This window comes from Amblyraja radiata, chromosome 32, assembly GCF_010909765.2.
Source record: "Amblyraja radiata isolate CabotCenter1 chromosome 32, sAmbRad1.1.pri, whole genome shotgun sequence".
NCBI lineage: Eukaryota > Metazoa > Chordata > Chondrichthyes > Rajiformes > Rajidae > Amblyraja > Amblyraja radiata.
The window spans coordinates 28,106,091-28,128,140 of record NC_045987.1 but is presented as its reverse complement, the minus strand read 5'-3'; the positions used below and the strand labels follow the sequence as shown (position 1 = coordinate 28,128,140).

The 22,050-nt window shown below is 47.1% G+C and overlaps 1 protein-coding gene across 3 annotated transcripts in view; it reads right to left on the bottom strand.

The window, feature by feature from the left end:
- gsn (gelsolin) overlaps positions 1-22,050 on the bottom strand; it is a 104,540-nt gene that overhangs the window by 58,466 nt on the left and 24,024 nt on the right. For all 3 annotated transcript variants that reach the window (XM_033049148.1, XM_033049149.1, XM_033049151.1), the window contains exons 2-6: positions 15,420-15,622; positions 7,710-7,864; positions 6,366-6,527; positions 3,225-3,374; positions 1,866-1,955 (exon numbers count right to left, since the gene is read on the bottom strand). In XM_033049148.1, the coding sequence (XP_032905039.1) occupies positions 1,866-1,955; positions 3,225-3,374; positions 6,366-6,527; positions 7,710-7,864; positions 15,420-15,612 (750 nt within the window). In that variant the 5' untranslated portion in view covers positions 15,613-15,622. The remainder of the gene's footprint in view (positions 1-1,865; positions 1,956-3,224; positions 3,375-6,365; positions 6,528-7,709; positions 7,865-15,419; positions 15,623-22,050) is intronic.

The following is a 22,050-nucleotide window of genomic DNA, read 5'->3' as shown; positions in this document are numbered from 1 at the left end:
GTGGAGCAGTGGCACTTATATTGACTGGTTCGTCAGGACCGAAGAAGATTGAAAATTGGTGGACATTGCCCAGTCCATCACGGGTGCTGACCTACATGGGTCGTCTGTATAAAATCCAGGTTATGAAAGTCATCAGGATGTAAGCTATTGACTCTAACTTGTCATGGAGCCCAGGCAGACATTTAATACTGGGCAAAACCAGCCTATCATAATGGATGCCCACTTACAGTAGCATGGCAGCAGTTTGTGCTGGAATGGAATGACTGCTATCCAGAGGGATGTTGCCTACAAACTGGTGACAGGACCTCAACCTGCGTTGAAGGTGGCAGGTACAAATCAGTGCACCAAAGTCAATAGTAAAATATCTCCAAGACACCAGGGTACTGAATAAAATTCAACAGGACTCAGTTAATAAACAGTGGCCGTTCTAATCACTAGCTTGAGGAGGAGTTGGGTGGGAATTTTTAGTTTAGTTTAGAGATACAGCACAGAAACAGGCCCTTCAGCCCACCGAGTCCATGCACACCAACGATCCACGCATACTATCACTATCTGACACACTAGGGACAATTTACAATTTTACTGGAGCCAATTAGCCTCCAAACCTGTGTGTCTTTGGAATGTGGGAGAAAACCAGAGATCCTGGGGAAAAAACTCTAAGAATTGGGATAAAAGGCAATGTCTTCCTCCAGGGAATCATGGAGACCACCGTTGAATATATGCAGAGGTTGAGATAGATGGATTTTCAGGTGGGAAAAACACACAGCAGATTGTGGAGATTTGTGGCCAAGATCCAAACTGGTCGTCGCGGGATCACTGGATGGGGTGGCTCAGTTCTGACCACATTCCATACACCCTCAGGTCACAATGATCTACACGTCACATTGATGGGTAGACCTCCTGCTGGCTGAGAGAGTAACATCCTGTAGCCTGGTGCTGGACTGGTCAGACCAGCTGGGGCAGAGCATCACTACTCTGGCACCCCACACCAGGGGTAGTCAGACGAGCACTGACCGGAATGTCACACCATCCCTCGTCACAATAATCTCAGCTGATTGTCGACTCCACCCCCAGGACCCCCAATGACACCTGGGTCCACCACCTATGGAGGAGGAAGAGGGGACGGGGCTGGTAGGTTCAGATCTCAACTTACGCACCCCTGCCATTCCCTGCGCCCCCCCCCCCCCCATCCAGAGGCTGTGCAACTTATGACAGCCCATGGTCCGGCTACAACCGCCGACCATGAAGTCAGCCCGAGAAGCTCTCAGTGCCGTGGACTACAGGGGGAAGCCACCGAGCCCGACTCTGCTCAGAGAACCCGACGGACCGTGGTATGTAGCCCGCCGAGCTGACCACGCTCGTCCCCCGAAGACCAGAGCCGGCAACCACGACAGACGAGGAGAGGTCGGTAGGAGAGGAGGGGGGACGGGCTTCTGGCTAGCACAAGCGAGGTGGCTGCAGCAGCTCCCCCGGGGCACACAGCCGGACAGGTGGGGAGAGGAGAGGGAAAATCCACACGTCTAAGGGAAGGAGATGGCTGGAGGCCTGCAGCAGGCTGGGGCTTGCCTGGAACAGGCGCCGCTCATAACCACTAAAGTGTGGACTTTCAAAATGGCGCCAAAACATGGCGCCTCTTGCATGTGCCTTATTTCTGTACAATTTACTAATCGGGGTTATGTCAATACTCTACATGGCAATACTCCACTGGACCGTTTGGAAGAAACTAATTGCACTGTGCGTTTGAACTTCACGCGTGGCAATAAAGCAGCATGAATGGTTGGCGATCCGGTGGTGCAGCTGTTGCTGTTCCACTTGCTTATCCCATTCCCAACAATCTTTGTACCCATTTGAATTATGCTTCATACCTTGTACAATTTTGCCAGTTTCCGATTGGACGCATCAGCTTTAATATCATCGTCCGATCCTTCGGGCAGATCTGGCTTTGGTCCAAGAATCTTCAAAACAAAACAGTTTGGTTGTCACAAACCCAACACACTTTCAACCAGGATAACGGAGGATTTAAACCAACGGTTATGTCCCTACATCAAGGAACCATCGCTCCAACAAGGACCCTAATCACATGGTTTACAAACCTCCTGGACTCTTGTCGAGCGTGCACACTTCCCATCAAAGGACTTTTAGAAAGGAGATGAGGAGGAATGTCTTTAGTCAGTGGTTGGTAAATTTGTGGAACTCATTGCCACAGTCGGCTGTGGAGGCCAAGTCAATGGATATTTTTAAGGTGGAGATCGACAGATTCTTGATTAGTACGGGTGTCAGGGGTGATGGGGAGAAGTCAGGAGAATGGGATGGGAGGGAAAGATAGATCAGCCATGATTGAATGACCGAGTAGACTTGATGGGCCCAAAGGCCTAATTCTGCTCCTAGAACTTATTATAAATGACAGGTGGACACTTCCTCCCACCCTGCATGTCACAGTGCCATCGCCTCACAGCTGTAGAGAACAGGTTCAATCCTGACCTCACATGCGGTCCGTGTGTAGTCGTTATGTTCTTCCTGTCACCATGGTTTCCTCCCACATCAAGAACGTGCTAGTGAACAAGTTAATTAGCCACTGTAAATAGTGTAGGTGAGGGGAAGAATGTCAACTAGCCCCAGAACGTCAGAATAATAATTAATAAATGGGACCAATGCAATGTTAGTGTAAAATAGGCGGCTGCTAGTTGACATGACTCAAGTCAAGGGTCCTATTTCCCTTAGACTCAGTGGTGACATCTGCTGGTACTGCAGCAAACTGCAACCCGAAAGGCCATTCTTACTACCATTACATCACACAGGAAGTGGCACGGTGGTCGAGGTGCTGCCTTGCGGCGCCAGAGACCCGGGTTCGATCCCGACTACGGGTGCTGTCTGTACGGAGTTTGTACGTTCTCCGTGACCGCGTGGTTTTCTCCGGGTGCTTCATTTCCTTCCCACACTCCAAATATGTGCAGGTTTGCAAGTTAATTGGCTTTGTTAGATTGTAAATTGGTGTGTGTGTGTGTGTGTGTGTGTGTGTGTGTGTGTGTGTGTGTGTGTGTGTGTGTGTGTGTGTGTGTGTGTGTGTGTGTGTGTGTGTGTGTTAGTGCTAGTGCTAGTGCACGGGGGGGGGGGGGGATCGCCGGTCGGTGTGGACTCGGTGGGCCGAAGAGTCTGTTTGTGTGCTGTTTCTCGATACTAATCTAAAGTGAGAGCTTGTGGACGTTTCGGAGAAGGATGCTCACCTCCAGCAGCCGTTCCGATTCCCTTCCTTCCTCCATCACCCTGACACGGGCACGCCCACTCCGCTCGTTGTCACGGATACCCTTGGAAATGTAGGTGGCCTTCAGCCGTTCAAACCTGTTGCACTTGGAGCCGCACCACTGCAGGACTTCCTGTGACAAGCAGCAGAAAGCAACGTTGAAAGCACCTCCATGAAGGCCAATCACACACTTCACAGGTCATTAAACCATCTGTGTTGCCCATGAAATGTCAGGATCGCAAAGGATAAAACAACATTAACCCAGCAGGGAGACCCGTGCATTTGATCAAGGCCAGAGGCTGTCCATGAGAACAATGAATATGAAAGCATACCCGTATCGGACATCAAGCTTCCTGCCATCACATCGAGCTCTGCACCTTTCACTTACACTGCTGTGGCCAGCATCATCTCCACTGATGGGCACTTTTACTACAATTACCACAGATGAGTTTTGGACTCTAGTACTAAGTCTTTCCTTGGCACCCGTTCCAAGCAGTGTCTTTAACCTCAATGTAGCTCTCGTTGTGTACTTGTCGATCACAGATGCATGTCATTGTGCATTTAGCCGGACTCAAGGAATCAAGAACCAGAGAACATAGAGTAGGTTTATGGTGAGAGAGGAAAGATTTAATATGAAGCAAAGGGGCAACGTTTTCCACTCAGATGGAAAGAGCAGCCAGAGGAGATAGTCGAGGCAGGTACAATAACAACAGTTAAAAGGAATATGTATGGGGACATCGATGGGAATGTGGGTGGGACTAGTGTAGATGGGAGCATCTTTGCGTGGGAGAGTCGGGCTGAAGGTGGAATATATAATCAGGGGAGGGCTAAATAACGAGTGCTGTCAGACGCACTCTCTCAACAGATGGCACAGTTTCCTTATACAAGTAACTTCAGATGTGGGGGAAGTTGACTTGTAGAAGGAAATTTGCCACTTTCAATGTGTGCAGAAACTGCCCCTGGACACAGGGCTTTGTGCCAGTTCAGGCCACCACTAAACAGGACCAAGGCGCAGTGTAAATGAACGAACATCATTAGGGGCGGCGCAGTAGCACTTGCTGCACCAGAGACCCGGATTCGATCCTGACTATGGGTGCTATCTGTACTGAGTTTATACTTTCTCTCGTGACCATGTGAGTTTTCTCCGGGTGCTCCGGTTTCCTCCCACACAGACATACAGGGTTGTAGGTTAATTGGCTTGGTATAAGTGTAAAAACATTGTCCCTAGTGTGTGTGTGTGTGTAGGGTAGTGTTAATGTGTGGGGATCACTGGTCGGTGCGGTCTCGTTGGGCCAAAGGGCCCGTTTCCATGCTATATCTCTGAACTAAATTAAAACTAAACCACTCAGAGACTGCTGCAGTGCATTCACTCCATGGCCTCTCTGAAGGTGGGAAGAGTCAACAACCACCACCAGCACCAATATTACTCAACCTTTCAATAATCATGCTTTTACAAGTTAGATTCACAAATCATTCAGAACCAAGGGATTAGGATCTGCTGCCAAAAAGAAAGAAAATACTTTCCCCTCTCCCCACTGTCCAATTAACACTGTCCACAGGGGCAGTTATCACCACTGCAACACTTATTTTGACAACTATTTCTAACATAATTTTTTTTTAATCTACCTGGTGCAATTGTAATCAACAGCAAGTAATTGCAGTGTACACCAGTTTATGCATTTCAGGTGTCGACCTGTAACATTTTACGAGGATGCGACCTAGCCTTGAGGGCCTGAGCTATAGGGAGAGGTTGGGCAGGCTAGGACTTTATTCCTTGGAGCACAGGAGGATGAGGGGTGATCTTACGGAGGTGTACAAGATCATGAGGAGAATTGATAGGGTTCAGAGATAATGGAAAATACACAGTAAATGCACGGCATTTATCCAGGATAGTAGAATCAAGAACCCTAGGACAAGGGTGGATGGCTAGAGGAGTAAAATTTAATACGAACCCGGGGGCAAATCTTCCACTCACCAGAGGATGGAAGTGGAACAAGCTGTCAGAGGAAGCTGGATATGCAAGTGCTCTCCAGACATGCTGCCTGACCCACTGAGATACTGCAACACTTGATGTCAGAGGAAGTAATTGAGACATCCGGACAGCAACATGGAAAGGCTCAGAGGAATGTGGACATAACGGGACTAGCTTAGATGGGCCCGCTTGGTCATCGACAGGGATGAGTTGGGTCTGTTTCCGTGCTTTACGACTCCATACACAAGGTGTAGACCACTCGGCCCCTCATGTCTTCTTTGCCATTCAATAAGAAAACTCGCCACAGCTTTGTGCATTACTTTGTATCTCTGAAACACGCTAGATATCCCAAGAGCTGTCGTCCACCTTGAAGTTATTCCGTGAATGTTTCTCCACTTTTAGGTAGAAAATTCAAGGTTTATCACATCTGGGCAAAGAAATTCCTGGTGTTATTTGACAAGCAGAGTCCTTGTTTTAAGGCAGATTGCCGGTTCCAGAGTTCCCAGCCAGAAGAGACTGCAGCTCTGTATCTGCAGCCAGCCAAGCCCCCTTCAGCTTATAATAAAGAGGAACTGCAGATGCTGGCTTACAGCAGAGATAGACATAAAATGCTGGGAGCAACTCACTGGGTCAGGCAGCATCCCAGGGGAACACGGATAGGCAACGTTTCGGGTCAGAACACTTGTTCAGACTCTTAAAACCCATTAAGATTGTGTATGTTTTGTTTCAGACATTTGGAATGATTTGGCAAAATGAGGGATTACTGTGTTATGGCACTAGTTAAACAATGCTGTATAACCATTCACGCTCAAGACAGATACCTGAAGAGAATGCTTTGGGAGCAGACAAAATGTGTAGGAAGGGATTGCAGATGTGGTTTACACTGAAGACAAACACAAAGTGCTGGAGCTGAAAAAACATCACCCATTCTTTTTCTCCAGAGATGCTGCCTGGCCCGCTGAGGTACTCCAGCACTTTGTGCCCATCTTTGGAAGCAGACACTGGCTACATGTACTTGGAATCAGTCCTTCTTCACAGTCCACCTGCAGAATACAAGTGACTTGTGATGTTTCCATGGGTAATTAAAATGCACAGTTCCTGGCTTGGTTACCAAGCAACACCAGGCATCTGCTGAGAGGGTTTAGGACTCACATCTCCCAGGTCAACGATGAAGCAGTCTCCAGAGTTGAAGCTATCCCACGCCAAGGGAACCTCGATCGCCCTCACCGTCCTGCGGCCCTTTAGATGGAGGCATCGCTGCACCGTCACCTCATTGGGCACCACGTGGGATAATCCAGATGCAACTCCACCAGCCTGCAGCAGACACAGCAGCACACAGTCGCATTTAATGCGTCAAGACATCCCTTTGTAAAACAGGTTGTGTCCAACACCCAACAGCTACCACGCTGAAGAACTTTTACTAGTTGCGTGGCTCCCAATGTTTTTTATGACAACTGGGGCAACTAGCACACAAAGTGCACTTGTAGTTGTGTTGGAGATTTTAAATAGTCTTGCATTTAAAGCACCATTCTATCCAGGCCTTTCACTATTCTGTAAGTTTCAATGATGTTCCCCCTATCCTTCTAAACAGCAGCAAGTTCAGTCCCAGTGCTATCAAACACTCATCATATGTTAACCCAATCATTCCTGGGATCATTCTCGTAAACCCCCTCTGGATCCTTTATCTGCCAGCACATCCTTCCTCAGGTTATTGGGCCCAAAACTGCTCACGACACTCCAAATGCAGTCTGACCAGTGCCTACTAAGGCCCCAGCAATACATCCCTGTTTTATATGTGTGTTTCTATAAACAGATCTGGCTGGCAGGGTAGAGGTGGGGGGGGGGGGGGGGGGGGGGGGGTGAGAGGCTGCCCAGAACAATCAAGGCTAGCGGCCCATGGGTCAAATCTGCCTGCCGGACCTTGCCTGTACTCAGTCTCCACCAGGGGTCATGAACACAGAAGAGTAGAACAGGCACTTGGGCCCACAAAGTCTATGTTGAACATGGTGCCGGCTTAATCTAATCTCATCTACTTGCACGCGATCCATATCCCTCCACAACCACGTGCCTAACCAATGCCACTATTGTAACTGCGCAACCACTACCATCCTTGGCAGCAGGCACCAGGCACCCGCGCACGTCCTTAAACGTTGCCCCTCACACCTGAAAATGATGCCCTCCTGTTTTTGACATTTCCACCCTGAGAACAAGGTTCAGTTTACCCTGCCTGTGCCTCTCTTAACTTTATACACTTCATTAGATCTCTCCTCAACCCCCGACCTCCAGAGGAAACAATCCAGGTTTGTCCAACTTCTCCCTTTGCCCAAGACCTTCCAGTCCGGGCACCGTCCAGGTAAACATCTTCTCCAATGTCTCCAGATCATTAGGGAAATAAGGAGGCCTTGCCTTTTCTTCATTACTCCCAGCTGACAGAGATAACGGAGCAAAGGGAACGTGTCCATGTGCAGCTGCTGAGCTTCACCAACATGCCCTCACCTTGTACTTGAGGCCTTGCTTGAAGTTGCCCAGGAAGACATTGGACTCGTGGCCCTGAACCTCGCGGTACTGGACAGGGGTCCCATCGAGATAGTCATCCATCTGCACCGTGAAGATAGCAGCTGCCCCCTTCTCATCCTGGGAACACGAGTCTCCTGCTCAACACAAAGGGATTTAAACAGAAACACACACACATTACTGGAAGGACGTGGAGGCTTTGGAAAGGGTGCAGGGAAGGCTTATTTACCAGAATGATGTTGAAACAAAGAACTGCTAATATCGATTCACACCTAAAGACTCTAAATGTTTAGTTTATAGTCACGGATACGGAGGTACATCATAAAGCTGTGTTGCATGTTATCCAGTCAGCAAATACACTGTACACAATTACAATCAAGCTGTCCACAGCGTACAGCCACAGGATAATAGGTTTAACATTCATCCTTTATCCTGTATCTGTACACTGGACAGTTTGATTGGAATCATGTACAGCATTTTTGCCAACTGGATAATAGCATGCAATAAAGTTGTTCACTGTACAATTAGTGCAAGGTGTAGTCCATTACAGATAGTGCAAAGGTCTCCAATGAGGTAGATGGGAGGTTGGGACTCCAACTGGTGATAGGATTGTCCAGTTGCCTGATGGCAGCTGGGAAGAAACTGTCCCCGAATCTGGAGATACGAGATTTCAAACTTCTGTACCTCTTGCCTGATGGGAGAGGGGAGAAGATGGAGTGACCAGGCACAGCTAGTCCTTGATCATGCTGGAGTAACTCAGCGGGTTAGGCAGCATCGCTGGAGAACATGGACAGGTGATGTTCCAAGTCTAGATCCTACAATCAGACTGAAGAAGAGTCCCAAACCGAAACATCAGGTATCCATGTTCTCCAGAGGTGCTGCTTGACCAGCTGAGTCACTCCAGCATTTTGTGCCCGTACTAAATGGATGCCTGGATTAGGAGGTATTAGCTACAGAAAGAGGTTGGACAAACTGATTGGAGGTTTTCGGGAGACCTGATAGACGTATATAAAATTATGAGAAGCAGAGATAGAGTTGACAGTCAGGACACTTTCCCCAGTCCAACACTAGAGGGCATAGCTTTAAAGGCATGAGAGGCAACATTAAAAGGAGAGGTGCAGCTCAGAGGGTGACGAGAGACTGGAACGTGCTGCCAGGGGTGGTGGTTGAAGCCAATATGTTTGTGGTATGCAAGAGACTCTTGGGTAGGCATGTGAATATGCAGGGAGTGGAGGGATATGGATCATGTACAGGTTGATGTGATGGTCTTGGCATCATGTTTGACACACAGTGGGCCCAAGGGCATGTTCTTGTGCTGTACTGTTCCACGTTCTGTATTCAAAAGCATTTTTCATACGAGGGCTTGATACATAAAATAACTAGACAGGATTGTGAAGAAAAGAAAACCACAAGAAATAGTCGGACAGCTCTTTCAAAAAGAGCCAAGCACAGGCCTGGCTGGCTGCTAATGTCTCAATAATTAATGGCCTGGTGCATTCCTGCAGCGTTACATGGTCTTAAAGTAGTGTCTAGTGGGAACAAGCAGAGGAATGTACGATAGTGTAAATGTACTAACATTAACGGAAAATTACAGCCCAAATTGTTATGTTTACTTTTGTCATGTCTGCCAAGATAATAGTGAGAGTTAGTTTTGCCAACCAGATGAATCACCCACACATGATTACCACCCAGCCACACAACATGTTGTGCAAAAGGAAAAACAGAACAGTGTACAATAGTGTTACAGCTACAGAGAAAGTGCTGGTGAAAAAAGTGCAAGACATACAAGGAGGTAGATGGGGGGAATTGGGAATATCCTTAGTTTATAAGAAGTGAAGAATCTGATTACTGTGGGGAAGCAACGGTCTTTAATTATACAAAAAACAGAGGAAAATGGTTAAAGTAAAAACACAATCAAGGCATTAAGAATGAGGAAAGCATGGTTATGGTAATTAAAATATGCAGCATATCTTTAGAGAGATATAAAGCTACAAGTTCTAGGTGTCAATGCAACTCATTTCCGACATATCTACAGAGTGCTGACTTTGTGGGGCTGTACAGTCGTGGGCACGCTGGTTGTGAGACAAGAAGGGGACATTGCTGCGGTCACTGAGGGAGGGACGGAAGCAGTCACAAGGCTGGAGCAAGCTATGGTTGCATCCATGTTGCATGGGAATGTTGGGGGCAAATCTTGGTCAGACAGAGACAGACCTCTATTCTCTTGCCAAGGCAAAGCATAATCTCCTGCTATGAATACCTGCTCATTACTAGACTTAGTTTATTGTCATGTGTATATAGGCACAGTGGAACATATAGGTTATAGATACAGTGAAAAGCTTTTGTTGCAAGCACATCAATCAGCGGAAACAATACATGATTACAATAGAGCCATCCACAGTGTACAGATACAAGATAAAGGGAATAATGTTTAGTGTAAGATAAAGTCCAATTAAAGATAGTTCCACCTTTACTTCGCAAAGCAAGAAGTTGATCCACAAGAGCGGCATCCATCCCCCATAGATATACTAGTGTAGAAAACTTGCACCCGCCATTAAATTAATAAAGGTGCCTTGATGTGAAGAAACAAAGGGGTAGAGATGATTAATGTAGGGTTGGTCAAGCAAGGAAATTTATTTCAATGAGTGTACTCAGAATTTTCCAACATAATAGGGCACGCGTGTCATTGTCACAGAGCATTGTAACAGGCCCTTCAGCCCAACTACCCCAGCCAACCAAGATGCCCCATCTAAGAAGGGTCTCGATTCAAAACGTCACCTATTCCTTCTCTCCAGAGATGCTGCCTGCCCCGCTGAGTTACTCCAGCTTTGTGTCGATCTACTCCATCAAAGCTCAGCCTATAGCCTTCGGAACCTTTCCTATCCACGTACCTGTCCAAGTGCCTTTTAAAAGCTGTTTATACTACTTGCCTCAACTACCTCCTCTGGCAGCTTGTTCCATAAACTCACCACCCTCGCTATGAAAATGTTGTCCCTCAGGTTCCTATTATATCTTTCCCGCTCACCTTAAACCCATGTCTCCTGGTTCTAGATTGTCTTACTTTGGGTAAAAGACTACATTCACCCTGTGGAACAGAAGGTCATCAACATCTTAAAACCTAAAGTGTCTGTACTTGCTGGAGCTTAGAAGAATGAGGGGGAACCACATTGAAACATAATGAAGTGAAAGGCTTGGATAGGGTGGATGTTTCCACTAGTGGGAGAGTCTAGGACTAGAGGTCACAGCCTCAGAATTAACGGACGTTCCTTTAGGAAGATGAGGAGGAATTTCTTGATCCAGAGGGTGGTGAATCTGTGGAATTCTTTGCCACAGATGGCTGAGGAGGCCAAGTGGATTGGATATTTTTAAGGTAGAGACCGATTCTTGATTAGTATGGGTGTCGGAGGTTATGGGGGATGAAGGCAGGAGAATGGGGTTAGGAAGGAGATATAGATCAGCCATGATTGAATAGCGGAGTAGGACATGGGCTGAATGGCCCAATTTTGCTCCCATCACTAATGACATTGCTCAGAGGGTCCAAAGATTACAAGCCAGGCCTCAGGACTTAGGCAAGTGCAGTAATACCAGCTACTCCACTCCTACTGTGGTCTTATCACTGGGAAATGCCGAGCGCAGGGATATACACCCAGTCCTCAATCTAACTACCAACCCCCAATGGCAGCGATGGTTATGTCTACAGTAATATGTTATCAAAGCACAAAATAAATGTCTGGGCAGGTGATTGAGAGCTGGGCCACACAGATGGACTTTAACAAGTAGTTTAGTTTCTCAAAACAGGCAGGGGATTCAGCAAGAAAATTAAATGTGGAATTCAGACACTGGAGCTAAAAATAGAACCAGACTCCTTCCAAGTGGACGAGCAGTGGATCGGAATCAAAGGAGGACATCTTTCAGCAGATTGAGAGAAGGGTTTGAGCAGGGGATTGCAGGAGCTAACAGACAATGGGAAACAAACACCGCCCACGTTACAAAAACAACAAATTCAGTTCAGTTCTCCTCCATGCTCCTGAGCCGGGCTCCTTCTTCGGAGGATAGAGGCATCTGTTGTTCAAACAAATACACAAGCCCAGGGAGCAGTCGAGATGTCCCCAACTGTAAAGGGGACCTCAGGACAACAACGATCTTCACCCTGTCCCACCCCCACACACTTTGACGGAGCAAGTGTTTATTGTACAGTTTCCCCTTATGTTCGCCTTCCCAAAGTGTGACACCACACACTTGCTCAGATTAAACTCCATCTGCCGCACCTCCGCCCATTACTGCATTGCCATCAGTTTGATGCAGCAAGTGCAGAGGAAACATCTTGAACCCACATCACCAAGGTCAGAGAAACCATGGGGGAGGGGAGTCCTTCATCAGAAGTTTAGAGATACAGATGGAAACAGGCTCTTCGGCCCACCGAGTCTGCACCGACCAGCGATCCTTGCACACTAACACTATCCCACACACACACACAGGAAAATTTACATTTATACCAAGCCAATTAACCTACAAAACCTGTACGTCTTTGGAAGGAAACCGAAGATCTAGGAGAAAACCCACGCAGGTCACTGCGGGAACGTACAAACTCCATACAGAGCGCACCCGTAGTCAGGATCAAACCCAGGTGTCCCTCTCCCTGTAAATATCAAACCTGTCCATCTTCTCCCAAATGACCCACCGCTCTGGTATTGGGTCGAGAGTGTGTGTGCGTGTGCGCGTGTGCGTGTGCGTGTGTGTGTGTGTGTGTCTGTGTGTGTGTGTGTGTGTGTGTGTGTGTGTGTCTGTGTCAAGTCAAGTTTATTTGTCACATACACACACGAGATGTGCAGTGAAATGAAAGTGGCAATGCTCGCGGACTTTTGTGCAAAAGACAAACAACCAAACAAACTATAAACACAATCATAACACACATAATCTTTTACATAATAAATAATGGAAGGAAAAACGTTCAGTAGAGTTAGTCCCTGGTGAGATAGGCGTTTACAGTCCGAATGGCCTCTGGGAAGAAACTCCTTCTCAACCTCTCAGTTCTCACCGCATGGCAACGGAGGCGTTTGCCTGACCGTAGCAGCTGGAACAGTCCGTTGCAGGGGTGGAAGGGGTCTCTCATGATATTGTTGGCTCTGGAGTTGCACCTCCTGATGTTTAGTTCCTGCAGGGGGGCAAGTGAAGTTCCCATAGTGCGTTCGGCCGAACGCACTACTCTCTGCAGAGCCTTCTTGTCCTTGGCAGAGCAATTCCCAAACCAGATGGTAATGTTCCCGGACAAGATGCTTTCCACCGCCGCTGCGTAGAAGCACTGGAGGATCCTCGGAGACACTCTGAATTTCCTCAATTGCCTGAGGTGGTAAAGGCGCTGCCTTGCCTTACTCACGAGTGCTGCGGCGTGTGATGCCCATGTCATATCCTCGGAGATGTGGACTCCCAGATATTTAAAACAGTTCACCATATCCACAGGATCCCCATTTATCCTCAATGGAGTGTACGTCCTCGGATGATGTGCACTCCTAAAGTCCATGATCAGCTCATTCGTTTTTTTGATGTTCAAGAGGAGGCTGTTATCCTGGCACCAGAGTGCTAGACCAGCCACCTCCTCCCGGTAGGCCTTCTCATCGTTGCCTGAGATCAGGCCCACCACCACAGTGTCATCAGCAAACTTAATTATTGAGTTGGAGCTGAACCTAGCCACACAGTCATGTGTGTACAGGGAGTACAATAGGGGGCTGAGGACGCAACCCTGGGGCGATCCTGTGCTCAGGGTGAGGGACTTCGATGTATTCCCTCCCATCTTGACTACCTGGGGCCTGGCGGTGAGAAAGTCCAGGACCCAGGCACGTGTTGAGCCCCAATTCCATTAGCTTCCCGGCCAGTCTGGTGGGGACTATCGTGTTGAAGGCTGAACTGTAGTCTATGAACAGCATCCTCACGTAGCCCCCTTTCTGGCTGTCCAGATGGGAGAGAGCGGTGTGCAAGACCTGGGAGACCGCATCGTCCGTGGATCTGTTCGGACGGTATGCGAACTGCAACGGGTCCATGTTCCGAGGGAGGAAGGCGCAGATGTGTTTCTTCACCAGCCTCTCAAAGCATTTCATGACTACCGAGGTAAGGGCCGAAGGTAGTCATTCAGACAGGCTGGGGAGGCATTTTTTGGTACCGGTACGATGATGGATTTTTTGAAGCAGGCAGGGACCACGGACTTGTCCAGGGAGAGGTTAAATAATGTAGTGAGCACTGGAGCTAGCTGCGTAGCACAGGACTCGATTACTCGCCCCGAGATGCCATCGTGGCCTGCAGCTTTTCTCGTGTTCACCCGTGTCAGAGCCCACCTCACGTCGTGCTCAGACAGCGAGAATGTTGCACATTCCTCCCTTCAGCTTCGGTAGCTGGCGGTATTGTCGATAGTCGGCAGACCTGGAGTCGTGTTGCCCCTCTCGAAGCGTGTGTGTGTGTGTGTGTGTGTGTGTGTCTGTGTGTGTCTGTGTGTGTCTGTGTGTGTCTGTGTGTGTCTGTGTGTGTCTGTGTGTGTCTGTGTGTGTCTGTGTGTGTCTGTGTGTGTCTGTGTGGAGAGAAAGAGGAGAGGGTTTCCCCGACCACAGACTCTATTCTCAGAAGTTGAAAATTATAAAAGGAAAATTAGTTGTTTCGAATCGGTTTAACCCAACAGCTTACATACTGGGGAAGCACGATGGGGGAAAATTGGCTAACATAGAGAACTTAAGGATGTTAATGAGGCAATAAATAGATTTATCATTACATTTCTGCTCCACAGCACAGCTAGTTCAGTTAAAATAAACATTGAGAGTTATAAATTAAGCTAAGGGCAATAAAAGTGAACAGGGGCACTGCCATTTATGGTGCCCATTTGTTATACAAATGGAATGTGGCTTTGTAAGTAACAGGAAGCATAAGCTTAAAGTTAATTCCGGGGAAAGACAAAAATCCAAAGGTTACAGAGATATTGATCAATGATGACTTATTTAAATGTAAATTTCACAAGTAACCATTGTTTTGTGAGAAGATAAAAATGCTGTAGGTGCTGTGAATCGTTGAAACACTTTGGGTTCTCTCAGAGCATTTACCAGTGCGTACTGTTAAGGCGTTGAATAAACTGACTTGTTCGAGAAACTCACCACTAATCCAAGAGATGTTTTAATATTGTGTCTGATCCTATCTGAGTTGGGCCCATGTAACACCAGATTCAGGGAACAGGTGTGACACAAACCCTCGTACGCAATCCCATGAGCATGTTGATACAAGGGCAGTTTTGTGGAAGGGTCACAATTGCAATTAATTCCTATGTGAAATTAAATTGAAATCCTCCTCCAGTTTACTGGAGTGTTGCACAGTTGCTTCAAATGCATGCACAAGCTACTTCACAAGCTACATTGAAAATAAGCCAGCAGACGGCAATTTGAATTGGATGCAAATACACAGCATAGATATTACAGATGGAGGAATTTACAAGCAGCCAACAAATAAACAACCGAATGTGGAACTGGATTAGTATTGAAGAATCTGGTCATTGGTTTAGTTCCGTGGCCACAAATCCTACAGCTGTTTAGCCAAAATTCCAGGCACCAGCTTGCAAATGGAACAGCTGACGGCACCTTCCCCGAATGACGTTTGAGAGAGAAGTGCCAATGCCGATTCAAAGATAGTAACAGGGCTGTAGTTGCCGAGAGCAGTACTCACCCAGCCAGAAGTGCAGGTCATACTGAAACTTGCCCGAGCGCTGCTGAATGGTGCGCATCACCAGGTATGCGTCTCCCATGAAGAAGTCTCCATATAGGTTCTTCGGCACGGCCACGAGGTCCAGCTTCTCCACACGCCAGATCTGCAGGCCAGTCTCCTTCCCGGCATTTTCAAATTCAGGGTGGTAAACCATTGTGGAAATCCTGGAAAGAAGTCAAACAGCTTGGTTAAAACTACAGTGTGGAAGCAGGCCCTTCAGCCCAACCTGCCCACACCGACTAAGAGGCTAGAACTGCTGGAATCTCAAGCAAAACCAACCACATGCTGGAGAACTCAGCAAGTCCGGCAGCATCTGTGGTGGGGAAAATAATAGGCAGACAAAGATTCCGACCCAAAACATTTCAAACCATTTCACTCAACAGACAAAGGCCCTTAACCCCCATGGGGATGCGGCCTGGACTCGAGGACCCGAGCCAAGGAGGGTGACGGATGGAGGCCCGCTGCAGCCTGGGGCTAGCCTAGAACAGGCACCGCTCAAGAACTAGAGCATGGACTTGGAAAATGGTGCCAAAACATAGTGCCTCTTGCATGCGGGCCCAGCAGACTAATTCTACAGACTTGCTAGTTGACAATCAGGTCTGTGGCAATACTCTACTGGACTGTTTGTAAGAAAAAAGCATTTCTCTGTGTTAGTGAAAAAGTTACTTTTATAACTACTAAACAGGTTCGCTTCTTAATAAACAGACACCACACAAACTGTTTGGTAGACCAGTTCAAAACTTTACTTATTATCGGCCGATGGAAGGGAGGGAGAACTCCAGTCAAGTGACCAATACAGACACTTGACCGTCCTCCGTCCACTTCTCTGAACAACAGAATTACATCGCATTAAATAAGGTTTTTTTTTCCCCTTAGCACATTCCACAGACATTAGTCATGGTCAGAGGTACAGGAAAAGGTTTCTACAGAATGCATCAGATCAAAGGCATTTTGTCGCATGGTACAAGATAACATTGGCCATTTGGTTTACGACATTTTATCTTCAAAAAGATCTCTCTAGCTCCTTCTCTGCTTGTCACTTGGGAGACAATGTTATAGTATTTATTATCTCACACACCCGCAACCTGAGGCAAGCCTAATTTGAGACTAAATATATAGCCCAGAAGCCAATTTAATATCTTCTTATATCTTATATTACTAAAACTCTGTTCTTGAACGGTTTTGGCTTTCTGTGCTGCGGTTTCCGAGAGTACGCCGCCACCTACGGCCGTCATTTTTGGTCACCTCGCTCAGAGACCCCCTCCACCGCATGTGTGCCGCGGATTTTTCCCGTCGATGAAAATTGACAGAGATATTAATGTTTTTACAACATTCCCCATTCTCAATGCTGCCCCCGCTGGAGGGAGGGGGAGGGACTATAAAACCAGGAAGTGGTGTGCCTCAATCAGTCTCTGCTAGTGGTGTGCCTCAATCAGTCTCGGCAAGTGGTGTGCCTCAATCAGAGCTTTGAATGACACTGACAAATATCTACAGCACTGTGAGTACCCTTAATTTGGTTTGAAAATGAAAATATGGTTAGAGGTAAAAAAAGCACTGCCTGCAAATGGTTGTTTGGGTTGAAGTAAAAAGGCACTCTCTCTCCCCCCCCCCCCTCCTCCCTCCCTCTCCTCCCCACTCCCTCTCCTCTCCTCACCCCCTCCTCTCCCCCCCCCACTCCTCCAATCCCCCCCTCCATCCCCTCCCCCACCATCCCTCCCCTAAACCCCCCTCCCCTCCACACACCCATACCCCCTCCCTGCTCCCCACCTCTCCCCCGCCCCTCATCTACCCCCCCCCCTCCCCCTCTCTCTCTCTCCCCCCCCTCCATTAGCGTGAGTGCAGGATAGTTAGTGTGTGATGCTGCATGCCGCCTCCCCCCCCACAACCGCACGTTGGGGGAACAGACCCAACGGGTCTGCACGGTCTAGTTTTTAACTAAAATTTGGCTTCATCATTAGCACTTTGTGATAAAAGCACGATTGAACCATTATGGGAAGAGTTTGGGCAGGCTCGGAATTTATTCTGGAGGACAGAGGGCTGATCTTATTGGTGTGTATGAAATCATAGGAGGTATAGAGAGGGTGAAAGCAGAGTCATGCACCTGGAGGAGGGGAATGAAGCACCATGGGTTTAAGGTGAGAGGGGAAAGATATCATAGGAACCAGAAAGGCAACATTTTCACTTAGACGGTTCAACCAGAGGTCCACATACTGAGCTGCCAGAGGAGGTAGTTGAGGCATCTACAATTGCTACTACATCTTCGCCAGCAGAGGCGAATTAGGTCAAAGGGCCCACTTCCGAGCTGTGTGATTCCATATCTGTATTCTATGACCCGAGTCATTGTCTCCACGGATGCTATCAGACTCATTGAATTGCTCCATAGAACCAAACTATCTAGCACCCAACAGGCCCTTCGGCCAAAATTATCTGTACCGAATATGACACCGAGAGTACCTCACATCTGCCTGCACATAATCCATATACCCCGCTCTCCATATGCCTCTCTTAGTCTCCTCATGCCATTATCTTATCTGCTTCAACAACCACATCTGACAAGTGCATTCCAGGCACTCACTACCCGCTTAAACAACTTGCTACACATCTCATTTAAACATTGCCACTCTCACTATAAAGCTACGGCCTCTAGTATTTGGCTTTCCCATCCATGGAAAGATACTCCAACTGTCTACCCCATCTACGCCTCTCATAACTTCATACACTTCCATCAGCTTTCCCTACAACCTCCAGCGCTCCAGGGACAACAATCCAAGTCTGTCCAACATCTTTCTGGAGCAACTGTCCCCCCTAGTCTACAGGAAAGTAGACTATTATCTGAATGGTGGCCGATTAGGAAAAGGGGAGATGCAATGAGACCTGGGTGTCATGGTACACCAGTCATTGAAAGTAGGCATGCAGGTGCAGCAGGCAGTGAAGAAAGCGAATGGTATGTTAGCATCCATAGCAAAAGGATCTGAGTATAGGAGCAGGGAGGTTCTACTGCAGTTGTACAGGGTCTTGGTGAGACCACACCTGGAGTATTGTGTACAGTTTTGGTCTCCTAATCTGAGGAAATACATTCTTGCCATAGAGGGAGTACAGAGAAGGTTCACCAGACTGATTCCTGGGATGGCAGGACTTTCATATGAAGAAAGACTGGATAGACTTGGCTTGTACTCGCTAGAATTTAGAAGATTGAGGGGGGATCTTATAGAAACTTATAAATTTCTTAGGGGGTTGGACAGGCTAGATGCAGGAAGATTGTTCCCGATGTTGGGGAAGTCTAGAAAAAGGGGTCACAGTTTAAGGGGGAAATCTTTTAGGACCGAGATGAGAAAAAAAAAATTTACACAGAGAGTGATGAATCTGTGGAATTCTCTGCCATAGAAGGTAGTTGAGGACAGTTCATTGGCCATATTTAAGAGGGAGTTATATGTGGCCCTTGTGGCTATAGGGATCAGGGGGTATGGAGAGAAGGCAGGTACAGGATACTGAGTTGGATGATCAGCCATGATCATTTGAATGGCGGTGCAGGCTCGAAGGGCCAAATGGCCTACTCCTGCACCTATTTTCTATGTTTCTATGTAAATCCAGGCAACATTCTGGTAAACTTCCTCTCCAAAGCCTTGCATCCTTCCTGTAATGGGGTGACCAGAACTGCAAAGTCCTACAATGCTGCATCCAATACTCCATGCCCTGACCTATGAAGGCATGCATACCATAGGCCTTCTTCACCATACTACCTACTTGTGTTGTTACAGTCAGGGAATGATCAAATTTGACCCCAAGATCCCTCTGTACATCAATGCTCTGCAGTCTCATGCCATTAATTGTATATTTTCCCCTTGGATTTGACCTCACAAGGCACAACACCTCGCACTTGCTCAGATTAAATTATTTCTGCCACACCTCCAGCTGGTTGTTTTTTGGTTAAAAAAACCCCACAGAATATTGGCAAATCCAACTCATTCCACTAGATCAACATCAGCAGGGAAACAAGTCTGCTCCAATAAAAATATTACAGACTGGTTCCCTGAACATGGACAGTGCCCGTCCTTGTTTTCCAAAGTGCCTGGGACAGCTCACTGAAGCGTTGAGTTCTGTGCTTACTAGATCGCAACTTTAACAGTAATGAGACGTTAACAATTTATCATCACTGATAACTAGAGCCAAGAGTTGTACAGTTCAGTCACTGGGGATGTGATGGGCTGACAAGGTAAACATTGGTGAGGTTCATAAGTTCTAGGAGCAGAAGTAGGCCATTCGGTCCATCAAGTCTACTCTGCCATTCAATCACAGTTGATCTATCTCTCCCTCTCAACCCCATTGTCCTGCCTTCTCCCCATAACCCCCAATACCGTTACAAATCAAGAATCTGTCAATCTCCGCCTTAAAAATATCGATTGACGGCCTCCACAGCCTTCTGTGGCAATGAATTCCACAGATTCACCACCCTCCGACTAAAGAAATTCCTCCTCATTTCCTTTCTAAAGGTACGTCCTTTTATTCCGAGGGTCTGCGCTCGGTTTCCTAGTCTCTCCCACTACTGGAAACATCCTCTCAACATCCACTCTATCCAGGCTTTTCACTGTTCGGTAAATTTCAATGAGGTCCCCCCTCATTCTTCTAAACTCCAACGAGTACAGACCCAGCGCCGTCAAACCCTCATCATATGTTAATCTAACCACGCCCGGGATCATTCTTGTAAACGTCCTCTGGACCCTCTCCAGCTCCTTTCCTCATATACGAGACCCCAAAATGTTCACAATACTACACATATGGTCTGCCCAGTGCCTTATAAAGCCAATCATTCCTGGGTTCATTCCTGGTATTCCATCCAGACAACATCCCATTGAATCCCTGTCTCTGAAAGTTGCAACCCTGAACCAGAGGTTTTACTTCGGAGTCACGTGAGTGACTACGTGAAGAACCCCGCAAGGACGCATGCGTGTCATATCGCTACCTCACTGACATCAGCAAACCATCCATCAGATTGGTAGCAAAGTAATTGGCATAATGATGGCTGCCTTTCCAGCCACACAATTTGGACCTCTACATTACCAAAACTTACAGAGAGCAAAATACAAGCACTCTAAATTATGCAGGTCACTTTGACAGATCTGTGAAACTACCAATCAAGCTAAAATGGAACTAAAATGGTGGATAGATAACATCTGGCTTTGTTCCAATCCAATCATTGTCAGTAACCCTTCCATGGTACTACAAACTGATGCCAGTGCACTTGGGTGGGGAGCCACCAATACCAATACCACCGTGGTAGCATACATTGACCACAGGGTGGAAACAAATCGACATCATGTGACAATCTGGCTATACAATTTGGCAATGGTGTATCCAGAGAGATATTTGGATATCAGCCACTTACCTACCAGGAAGACTAAATTCAGTGGCAGACACCAGGTCACGCAAATTTAATGAAAACACCAAATGGATGTTGAATAAAATAGTCAATAGATATCACAGCAAATATGGAACACCAGATATCGATTTATTCGCATCCAGACTTAACCACCAGTTATCAAATTATGTTTCATGGGAACCAGACCTTGGGGCAGCGGCGACAGATGCATTTTCGCTGCATTGGGAGGGGGGGAAATGGTTTATTTACGCATTCCCTCCTTTTCCTGCCTCATCAGTCGGGTATTAAGGAAATACAACAAGACTCTGCATCTGGTATTGGTAGTACCCGATTGGCCTACACAACCATGGTTCCCAGTGGTATCAAACATGGTATCAGAGACATGAACATCCCGTCTGTTCTGGAATATCTGGCAGGCCCCCACTATGATGAGGGGCTCAGTTACAGTGCCATCAACTGCGCCAGAAGTACCCTATCGACTTACCTATGGCAGGGGACAGAGCATTACACTGTTGGGACTCACCCACTGGTACAAAACTTATGAGGGGAATTTTTAATACTATCCCCAAGAACCAGATACTCCCAAATATGGGATGTAAGAATAATCCTGAAGATGCTCAGGAATTGGTCTCCAGCAACAGTTCTGTCCCTACACAGACTGACATTAAAACAGTCATGCTAATGGTATTGGTCACGGCACAGAGGATACAGTCACTGCAAAAACTAGACTGGACAACATGACTTCCTCAACAGAAAATATTACGTTTCATATTTATGAGTTAGTAAGCAGAACAGAAAGGGATCAGCAGGCCTCAATATACAATTAGGTCATACCCAACAGATGACCGTCTGTGTATAGTAAGACATCTGTCGTTATACATGGAGAAAACGAATATCCTAAGAGGCAATGAAAAGGCACATTTTGGTCAGCCACTAGCAACCACACCAAGAGTGACGGTCCAGACCATCTCAAGATGGCTGAAACAGGTGCTAACACAAGCTGGGGTGGATACTAATATTTTTAAATCTCTTTCCACCAGGGCTGCAGCTACATCGGCAGCAATACAGTTGGATGTACCAATGGACCAAATCCTCAAGGCAGCAGGATGGTCTGGAGGGGAAAACATTCCAATTATTTTATAATAAACCAGTAATGAAACCTGGAACGTTTGCAGAAACAATTTTAAGTTCTGTAAATTAATTTAAACCCATAAA